The sequence below is a fragment of the Ptychodera flava genome, assembly GCF_041260155.1.
Source record: "Ptychodera flava strain L36383 chromosome 3 unlocalized genomic scaffold, AS_Pfla_20210202 Scaffold_25__1_contigs__length_14229661_pilon, whole genome shotgun sequence".
Classification (NCBI taxonomy): Eukaryota; Metazoa; Hemichordata; class Enteropneusta; family Ptychoderidae; genus Ptychodera; species Ptychodera flava.
In genome coordinates, this window is record NW_027248279.1 from 7,074,670 (window position 1) to 7,085,190 (window position 10,521).

At 37.5% G+C, this 10,521-nt stretch overlaps 1 protein-coding gene and 1 long non-coding RNA gene across 2 annotated transcripts; both read left to right on the forward strand.

The window, feature by feature from the left end:
• The first annotated feature begins 155 nt into the window (after positions 1 to 155).
• LOC139125585 (uncharacterized) lies at positions 156 to 5,652 on the forward strand. Its single transcript, XM_070691686.1, has 5 exons — positions 156 to 643; positions 2,273 to 2,399; positions 2,958 to 3,005; positions 4,882 to 5,023; positions 5,534 to 5,652. Exons 1-5 carry the CDS (start codon positions 615 to 617, stop codon positions 5,617 to 5,619), a joined length of 432 nt encoding a protein of 143 aa, XP_070547787.1. The 5' UTR covers positions 156 to 614; the 3' UTR covers positions 5,620 to 5,652.
• A 677-nt stretch (positions 5,653 to 6,329) lies between these two features.
• Positions 6,330 to 9,476, forward strand: LOC139125385 (uncharacterized). The gene is made up of 3 exons (XR_011550219.1): positions 6,330 to 6,450; positions 6,959 to 7,089; positions 8,840 to 9,476. It is a non-coding gene; the product is annotated as an uncharacterized lncRNA (long non-coding RNA).
• Positions 9,477 to 10,521: the final 1,045 nt, after the last annotated feature.

Here is a 10,521-nt window from a genome sequence, read left to right on the forward strand (position 1 = left end):
GAGACACTAACAATGGTGCGTTAACCTAACATGTATGGTTGACAAATGGTACAGATCGAGTGGCGTTCTCTGCACTGTGTCAGCACTGTCAGTGAATCAGTTTGTTGTAAACGATTGACATGAATGACAGGGCGCGCCTAGCCTAATATTTGTGGTCGCGTCGCGCCTGCTAAGCACGTACGGCAAGCATAATTATTTATAGTGATTTGTTAAAACATTGGATGTCGTGACATTTTTTCTACATGTACAGGACGGGAATAACGTACCTATTTGAACTGAACCAAAAATTTTATGAATAGTTCAGAAATTACTAAAATAGCGTAGGTTTGACATTGCGATGAGGTTTTGTTTATATTTTTGCAAGTCAAAGTTCATATCACACACATGAAACACTTCGTATCATTGGATGTTACCACGCACATTGCAAAATTTGACCAATCATATACAGGCTTATTATCCCACAAGTTATCACACTGTACGACCGATCAGTGACATTTATCTGTTTATGAGAGAGCGGGATGTTCCGTTTGTAGCTCATCACGTCGTTCGGTGCGAAAATCACGACGATACGCTTTTAAAATTGTATAATATTTGAAAAGTATCCCTGGGCAGCGATGGCTGATAGCAACAAAAGCACATTTTGGTAAGTTTTGACTTTTTTTAAAAATTTTATCGATGAAAGTGTGGCTTTTGACTGCGTGACCGAGTCCAGTGTTGTGTGTACAACAGCAGGGTGACACGTATGGCTCAAACTTAATTCAAGTTAGCTGCAAAATTGTAGCGCTACGGTGAGGCGGTCGGTGATTTTGGTTTTGTGACTTCGCTCACCAGTAGCGCTACAAGGCCGATGGCCCTGGGGGTATCATATAAGCGCGTCGTACTCGACCAGGCGTTTTGATGTGGAATGCAACATATTTACTGCATTTGGTCGTACCGATTTATCACTACTGAAGACTAAACAGTATACTGCACTAACTTTGTCATTATGGGGTTTGGAATTTGTTCAACACGACGATCGCGTTCTGAAAACATTGAGCGTGGGGCGTCGGTGTTTGTGGGAGCCGCCATTACCGGAAGTTGGTAATGACGGCTCCCAGAAATGTTTCGGAACGCGATCGTCGTGTTTGAACAAATTCCAAACCCCATAAATGACAAAGTTAGTGCAGTATACTGTTTAGTCTTCAGTAGTGATAAATCGGTACGACCAAATGCAGTAAATATGTTGCATTCCACATCAAAACGCCTGGTCGAGTACGACGCGCTTATATGATACTCCCCAGGGCCATCGGCCTTGTAGCGCTACTGGTGAGCGAAGTCGCAAAAACCAAAAATCACCGACCGCCTCACCGTAGCGCTACAATTTTGCAGCTAAATTCAAGTCAAAGTTAATTCGGTCCACTTTCGGCAAAACAAAATCATTTCAGACCAAAAAACAATCGAGTTGTTTCCGGCCTAAGAATCACGTCAATATTCGTATTTTTAGCTTTTACACAGCTTCCGTGTTCCATGGTTCGCAGGATAGTGACAACACACAAACATGTACACTTCAGCATGCTGCGTTGAAAAAATGAAAAACAATATAAAGTTGAATAACACCGTACTATCTTACAAGAGGGAGTTCGATAGCGCTACTCTTGATTTAGTATATTTAGATAGAGTCATGCCTGCCGCCTGCTTGGTTCGAAAACGAATTTGCTTCGCCAAAAGTCGGGCCGAATAAAAACGATTTTGTACCTTATCGTCAATAAACCGTGTGCACGCTCGTCCTTGTCGAAACGACCGTTGAGTTTGCTGAGTTTTGTAATTTTTGCCTTACCGCACTCCTGAGTGTGTTGTTGAGCAATAAAGTATTGTATTGTTGATATGTATTTGTTACAAAGACAAAACAGTTACCTATAACTTATTACAAGCCAAAGAATGAAACTATGGTGGTGGGTGACCAGGCTGTGAATGTGTGTTTATATCGGGGGAATCGCGATCTGACTCAATATTTCGTGTCATGTGAGACAGTTTTACTTGCGTTATGCATGAGATGATAAGTAGGCAGCAGCTATACCATTTTTTGGAGGGGGGGGTGTTGTAGACTAGAATTCAGTTTCCATTATGATATTGATGATTGCACATATACCTGTTGTGCTGAGAAGCTAACTACATAGTATTTCACCATGCTTTAGGATTGATAAAAGAAACAGCTTGAGGGAATCATCGAAGGATGTTTGAAAAGTAGTTAAAAGTTAGAGTTACAGAGGCGTTTAAAAGTATTTTTTTTTAGTTCCAGTAAAACCTGTGAGATTTGTGTGAAAGATTTTTATACATCTAGACATTTGATCAGGCACGAGGGGACTGTTAGTCATCCAAGAGAGAAAAGATGTCTACTCTTGGAAAATGCTGATAGGCAGGTAAGGGGTGGACCATTTGATATTCTTGGGAGGTCTGGACCATAATGTATTATTTTTCCCACTTTCTCTTCTGGAATTTTTTTTTCTTTTGAAAAATTCTGGTATTTTTTTTTCATAGGCACTTCTTCAGGGTAATTTATTTTTACTCTGCTATCGGAAACACCTATCTTTTAAGTATGTTTGATTGTCCATCATCGTCTTTTGTCCATACTTCAACATATTATTTTATTGGTTTAAGTACAGAGGTTTTTATAGGAAAATTGTAAGGAAAAAAAATGCAATATTGTATTTTGGGAGCAATTTTAGCCATATTGATCAAAATCTCTGAATCTGATTGCTGATTGCAGAATTTCAGATGTATGTGCCATCCCCCCCCCATTTTTTCTTCCGGTCCCGTCGTTAATAATGCCTTTTCTGTAATTGAGATGTTTTCATTGGATATTGAAAAATACAGTGCATATGATAAAGCTAATGTTTCAAAGGCTTTACTTACAGTCTTTGTTTTAAGGTTTGCTATTGCAATAACATAAATAACAATATTTTTCTGTAATGTTGTAGGTGACAAATAAAAGACTTTGCCCAGATTCTGACAATTCAACAAATAAGGTAGGTTTGTAAATTCATCTGTTCACTTGATTGGTCTGAAACAAATGAAAACTTTTTCTTGGAATTCTCATTGGTTTATAACACCCTACTCAGAAAGTTGAATGGCAGGTATTAACATTAAAGAGACTCCAAAATGTGAAAATCAATCAGATTTTTAAAAAATTTCTGTGATTTAGAATTTTTAGCTCACATTTGGTATACCAATGTGAGGTTATCGTATAAGCTGAATCAGTTCATTTGCATCCATTTGCATGTCTGTATGTATGTATGTATGTACGTATGTATGTATGTATGTCCGTCCACGTCAAAAACTCCTAAACCGCAGCACCTACTGTCTTAGTATTTGGTGTACAGGTGCACCTAGGGGTGGAGATGTGAATTTGTTCAAATGAACTTGTCAGTGTCAAAAATATGCAAATGAGGGGAAAAAAGGAAAAACCCTGCAAATTGCTAAAACTCTGTAATCGTTGGTCATTGGGTTGAAACTTGGTGCGCAGGTTTCTGTAGGTATTCTACATTAGGTGTGTACAAATTTGGGTGAAATTTGCATCTTTGTTTTTTTGGGTAATTTTTTCAGTTTTTGTAAAAAAATCTTTTTCTCTGAAACAGCTTGTCCGATTGCTTTGGAAGTTGGTATCCATGTTCCATGCGATGACCTAAGTCATATATGTAAAAATTACAGTGAAATTTTCATATTTGTAATTTTGGGCAATTTTCCCAATTTTTGATCGATTTTTTTCAAAAACTGCTAATCTGATAGCTTTGATATTTGGTATACAGATGCCCAGGGATGGCAATAGTTGGATATATGGAAATTGTCCAGAAATATGCAAATTTGTATTTTTAAGACAATTTTGTCATTTTTGGTCAAGAAAACATTTTTTTAAAACAATTTTGTCATTTTTGGTCAAGAAAACTTGTTCTCAAAAACTACTTATCTGATAGCTTTGTAATTTGGTATAAAAGTCCTGAAGGATGTTATCTTCTGCTCAAAGTGTTGGGAAACCCCAAATTTGTATAATTTAGGTAATTTTTCTCAGTCTGTGACCTTAAATGACCTATACCAACCCAGGATATGTTGTGAGACCATGGTTAAAGCTGTGAACATAATTTTGTCATATTTGGTATCAATTTGTAGTGAAATTTGATCCAGAAAACAAACCTGAGTTTAATTTTTTCATTTTGGACCAATGTTTACAACTTTTCCATGTAAAAGACACACAAGAACTGGTAAGAAATTTTGATCCAGGATAATTCCAGATGTCATAATCACCCCCCACAGTGCAAGGCATTTCACCATCTGTAACTAACTTAAGTGCTGTTTACATTCCAATGACAGCTCTGATAGCATTTAAAAAATCCCCAAGGTTGTGAATAACTCATCTACTGTACATTTCCCCACTCTCTTACCTTTTTTTTTGTCAAGCCTTCTGTAGCTGATTTTTTATTAGCATTTGCTAATGTATGTAGGATCTGCTTGTCCCATTGATGTAGAAATTAGTATGCATGTTTCTAAAGTTTACCTCCAGTACCTATGTTGCAGACCTTATTTGCTGTTGTCATTCTTGTTTTTCTGGTTGTACTGTGCAGAAATCATTGTCATAACATCAATGCAGAATTTTGCTACACTGAACAGATAGAGACAGCATTCATCGTTGATCTTTGGTACCAATACTGGTATGTATCAATTCTAATCAAATGTAAGCGACACCGTATCATTGGCGGTATTTTTTAATAATGTTGCATGGCTTAACTCCAAAAAAGAAAATAGTTAAAGTTTTTTGGGTTAGTGGAATGACCATGCTTTGGGTTATGTGTAGGTTCTGCAAACACACAGTCTTATTTGTCCGACCATATATATTTTTTCTCTGTCTAGGAAATTGAATACACTGTTTCTGTTGACAACTTTGAGGAGTCAGCCACACATATCCAAATTGTCAATGATGGAGAATTGACAAATGATGATGATTTTATCAGTGATGATCTATGTGAAGATGAGGAACTTACAGAACAAGAAGGTGAGCATGATGATTGAATAATTAATGCATAACTAGATTGTAAATTCTATTCAGATTGTTTAACTATGTCTTAAATCACGCAAATTGCAATTACTCCCATAATTCGGTTTGTAACCATTGTCACAAGATGTGTAATGTGTAGCAGTGAATAAAGCTGATAGCGTAGTTTAGTGGTTTAATTAATGACTGCATGTTTCCCATGTAAATAAGTTTGGCAAGAACATTACCAAACATTTTCTTCAAGCAAAGAGAAAATGAAGTTACTGCTTCAAATAACAAAAGGAATAATGTCAAAAGAGTAAATGATTTTTTGAAATGTTTATATCCGTATCAATCTTAAAGTTTATATATCAATTTCCTCACCTGAGTCCTATATATTTTTAACTTATGATGTCAAATCTTGTTATGTTATGGAGAACTTCTACTCATTGATAGCATATTGTCTAATAGTCCCAAAGGGAACAGTGCACTCTTCAATATATTCCCCCCCCTCCCATTTTTACACTGCAGTGTGTGAGGAGGACATGCATCAACATGGTCTGAGGAATATGAAAATCCGTGGTATCCTTTTCCTGACGAACATTATGCTGAGCTAAGTTGTCTTGTGAATGCTCCAAACCATTGGTATGTATGCTTCATGTATGTCTTTATTTTTGTCCTCTTTTACTTTTTACTTAAAGTATTATATAATGTCTCAGTGAGACATGTCAACCAATCTGTGTGTCAAGTAAATAGTCTATGACTATATAAATGCATAACCTGTGCAGACATGGTCAGTAACATGCTAATAATGGGCGACGCGCTGACCATTAACGTTTATGTATGGGCAAGGGCGAGGCTTGCCGAGCCTGTAAATTTGGCTTTCCTCTCACCCGCACCCATAAATAAACGTTAATGGCCAGCGTGTTTCAATTATGTTAACAACGAACCCCGAAAAACCATCAAAATTTACAAAAATTTCACGTGCGAACAACAACCTGGCCCCTGAACCTGTCAGTGAGTTACTAGCTTGCGCACTGCAAAAATTTTGCAAATCCAGAACTTCTTTGAAAAAAGCGTCCTAAACTTGGCCCACAAATGCTCCATTTTATTTTGTGGTTGATTATGATCTTTGTACAAATAACAATTTTCATTTTAGCTGTAAAGTTACTATGTTTACAATATTATTCATATTCAAAATGCATGAAAACAAACCATTACTGTTATTTGTGGGCAGTCACGTGGTTCAGCTCCACCAATTAAAATGCATGGACAGGGCATAGTAATATAATAATTTAGTGTTCTATATTATATTAAATCTTCTGTAGGGTGATGCTAATCTTCAGTATATCTTTCATCTATTACGAAAAAGGGACCCATCAACGCCATCATTGTTCAAAGTACGGGAAGTATGTTCTGAATTACCTGGCAGAATGGAGGTGAACACAGTAAGTTTCTTGTGCCTTTCTTTTTAAAAGGCTTTGTTGGTCAATGACTCCTAGAGTGTTTGGGGTTATACTGTATGACATACACAATGCAATTCAGTCAATCTCCAAAGACTTCTAAGGCAGAGCATACCAAATTTGCTGAAGCTTCAAAAAAAATGCCATGTACCGTACATGAACACTAATTTGCAGAGTCTCCATCTTACACAGAAGAAAACAGTAAAAATGACATTTAAACATGGGAGTCACTTGTGCTGTCACCTTGGAAACATGCTTTCACTAAGGCCCTCTATAAAGGAAAGTGAATATTTGTGTGATAATGGATGTATTTTGTTAACACGTTTTACTTAACAATTGATCACTGTAGATAATTTATCAATGGCCAAGAGTGCCATGGTGTCTTATCTTAAATGAATGACACCATCAGCAGCTGTCATTAATGTATCTAGATAATGTGTAAAAAAGTTAAGTTATGTATACCATTGACCTCAATTTGTGTATTTATTGATAGTTTGCAGATACTGATGGAAAAGAGTTTTCATCTTTGTCTATCATCGATACTATTCGGCAAAGAATGGCCATTCCATCTATAGCATCAAATCTAGCAAGATATCCATAGAGGTCTTCAAGTGGAATTATCAGGTACATGTATGCCATATATATATGAGTAGAAAATTAAAGTCAATAAAAATTGAGGCTCAATTTCTGATTTCTTGACAATTACTTTGCCATGCAGGTTATATATTATATTTGTTGAATTATAGTTAGGAAATTTATGGAAATTTTGGTTAAATAATCTGCATTAGAACATCTTCTTTTAATTTGTTATTTAGCTTTTGATAAAAATCATCCTTGATAGTGTGAAGTCTCCAGTCAATTTGAAATTTGGATAGGAGTTTGTAGGAGTGAACCTAGCCATTTGTAACATGGCACGTGTCAAAAACATGTTGCTGTGAACCACTTTGATGATCCTATTATTAGTCCCCACGGACACCGTCCGGGGGGACTTATAGGTTTGGTTATGTCCGTGCGTGCGTGCGTGCGTCTGTGCGTCCGTCCGTGCGTCCGTCCGTTCACGCAGATATCTCAGAGATGCCTGGAGCAATTTCATTCAACTTGGTACAAGGATTACTTCATATGTCATACAGATGCACGTCAATTTGTAAATTTGGCTTTCCTCTCACCCGCACCCATAAATAAACGTTAATGGCCAGCGTGTTTCAATTATGTTAACAACGAACCCCGAAAAACCATCAAAATTTACAAAAATTTCACGTGCGAACAACAACCTGGCCCCTGACCTGTCAGTGAGTTACTAGCTTGCGCACTGCAAAAATTTTGCAAATCCAGAGACTTCTTTGAAAAAAGCGTCTAAACTTGGCCCACAAATGCTCCATTTTATTTTGTGGTTGATTATGATCTTGTACAATAACAATTTTCATTTTAGCTGTAAATTTCTATTTTTACAATATTATTCATATTCAAAATGCATGAAAACAAACCATTACTGTTTACCCCAAATCCAACATTTCAATATATTACATTGTGCAAATTTATGTCTTTAATATACTTTTGCCAAAAAAGTTCTTATCAGAAAAAGCTTTCCCCTGTTTGCTTCAGATTAGGTTTTTAAGGTACCTAGAGCTTTGATTAAATAACAACAAAATTAGAACAACACATCAAGTCTTTTGGCACCTTTTAGATCGAGAAAACTTCTTTTCCCTGGAAACGACATGTCCAAATGCCCTGAAATGTGATGTTTTAATTGTATCTCTGTACACTTGTGAACTCCATTATTTTCCAAATGACTGATGATCTCTTCATTCAATAAGGTTGTCATGAAAATACTGCAAAGGATGCACGCGGACATTGGTGCGGGGTATCGCCTGATGCAAAGCAGAATGCGATACATAGCGCCAATGTCTGTGTTAATTCCTTGCTGTATTTTCAAGACAACAATATTATACATCTTTCATTTGTAACTGGCACATCAACTTGTCCAAGTATTGACCTTTTTCCTGCAATGTCATCAATTTTTATTCCGATTTATAGCACAAGTGTGGCATGCTATCTTTGATGCGCTTCGATAGCCTGTGCACTACAGAGTGTGAGACATCTTCTGGCACTCGATCGTCCAATGGGTTCCCTGAAACCAGGCCAGCAGTGAATGCACAGATACAGCTCCAGGGGTGCAGGCGCGCCTTGAAATTGTAATTACCATTTCAAGGAAAAGTCATATGGAACAGGTGTTGTGTACAGCCTTTTAACACAAAAAAATCTAGTATTGTTCTTGATGGTAGATGTATAATAATTAAGAATACCTATCTCTCGTTTTCATTATGTAACCAATAATACAGAATATGTGCCAACAAATGTTTTTTTGTCTTTTCAGACCGCCTATGGAAAAATGATTCAAGGTGTGAGACTAAAGGGTGCAGCTGGTCACCAGGAAGTCTGTCAAGTTTTTCAGATGCTTCCGTGCACACCAATGAGATATGACCATTTTAACTGCAGCGTCATAAAAATGACAGACAATATTATATTTATACCAATTGAGAAAATTATTTAGAGAAAAGTGTGAATCCAACATTGTTGTGAATACACAACTTGCAGAATGCTCAGAGGAAAATAGCAGCATGAGCCTTTGTATAGATACTATCGAGTAAACAGATTTTTCCTTTCAGAAGATTTGTAAATGTAAGATGCCACTATTTATAAAGATGATTTGTACGAAAGTTTTCTATTTTATGTAAATCACTACTGTAACATCTTATACTGACCAAGGGTATAATCTATAGACTTTATGACTCCTCAGAAAAAAGAAGCTATTTGCACAATGTCTACAGTTTGTGTGACTTTTTATTTGTTGATACAGTGTATGTTGTTTACACATATTTTTTAACGGAACAGAAGTAACTGGCCAAATGACATTCTACAGAGGGATATAATTCCACTGAAAATAGTCCATTCATTAATGATAGATGTTTTGTGCTGTGATACACAATAAAATTTTGTAGGTAAATATGAAATGCTGTGGATAAGTAATGGGTATACACAATATGTACATGTACACGACAAACATACACAAATCCAACGTCACAACTTCAGTCGCAGATTATGCAACACATGAATTTCAGTTTATTAAAAATATGATGAAATCAGTCCGCTATTGCAAACTGTCTGCACAGAAATCGAAAACCCATTATATCCATGACAATAGTATCTAATGAAAAAAATGCAAGTAGAACTGCAAGAAAAACATCAAATCTGATCTGTTAGACTGTGCACTGCTTAGCATCACACCTGCTCCAAATTTCACAGTTCAGAAATGCAGCAGGTCTAAGAGGTCAGTCTTATTGCAGGCCTGACACAGCAGGTGTGCTACAGGAACGACAGATCAGTCTTGTTGCAGGTCTGATAGGTCAGTCCTGTCGCAGGTCTGACAGGTCATGCCTGTTGCAGGTCTGACAGGTCAGTCCTGTTGCAGGTCTGACGGTTCAGGTCTGGTGCAGGTCTGACAGGTCAGGTCTGGTGCAGGTGTGACAGGTCAGACCTGCTGCAGGTCTGACAGGTCAGTCTGGTGCAGGTCTGACAGGTCAGACCTGCAGCAGTCTGCTGGATCAGACCTGTAGCAGGTCTGATCCAGCAGACTGCTGCAGGTCTGTGTCCATATCGGTGCACATGCCCTGTTGGCCAGACATGCACGGCCATGCACCAGGTCTGGTGCAGACCTGGTGAACTTAGTTGTGTAGAGAAAGATAGATAGAGTGGCAACGGGTATTGTTTAAGGCGTGAATCGGTTACGTAACCCATCCATGTTCGCCTCGCCTAAGGTTGCTCTCGCCTCTCTTTTCCGAACAGTGCCGACCATGAATCCTTCGGTAGTTTTCGGATTTTCGCCAATTGCTAAGCGAAAGTATGTTCGGCAAGTTTGTGTTGTTGTTGTCGTGTGGTGCTGAGCAGAATTGACGTGCTGGCGAAAACGGGAGTGTTTTGAGCTTCAGGAAAACGAGTTTTACCGTTTTAAAAATTCCTCTCATATTTTATGAATATATAATGAGTGTGTTTGAACCA

Coding starts and splice junctions, on each gene's coding strand:
- LOC139125585 (XM_070691686.1), top strand. CDS start 615: ATGGCTGATAGCAACAAAAGCACATTTTG. Junction 644..2,272: donor AGCAACAAAAGCACATTTTG/GTAAGTTTTGAC, acceptor ATTTTTTTTTAG/TTCCAGTAAAACCTGTGAGA. Junction 5,024..5,533: donor GGAACTTACAGAACAAGAAG/GTGAGCATGATG, acceptor TTTACACTGCAG/TGTGTGAGGAGGACATGCAT.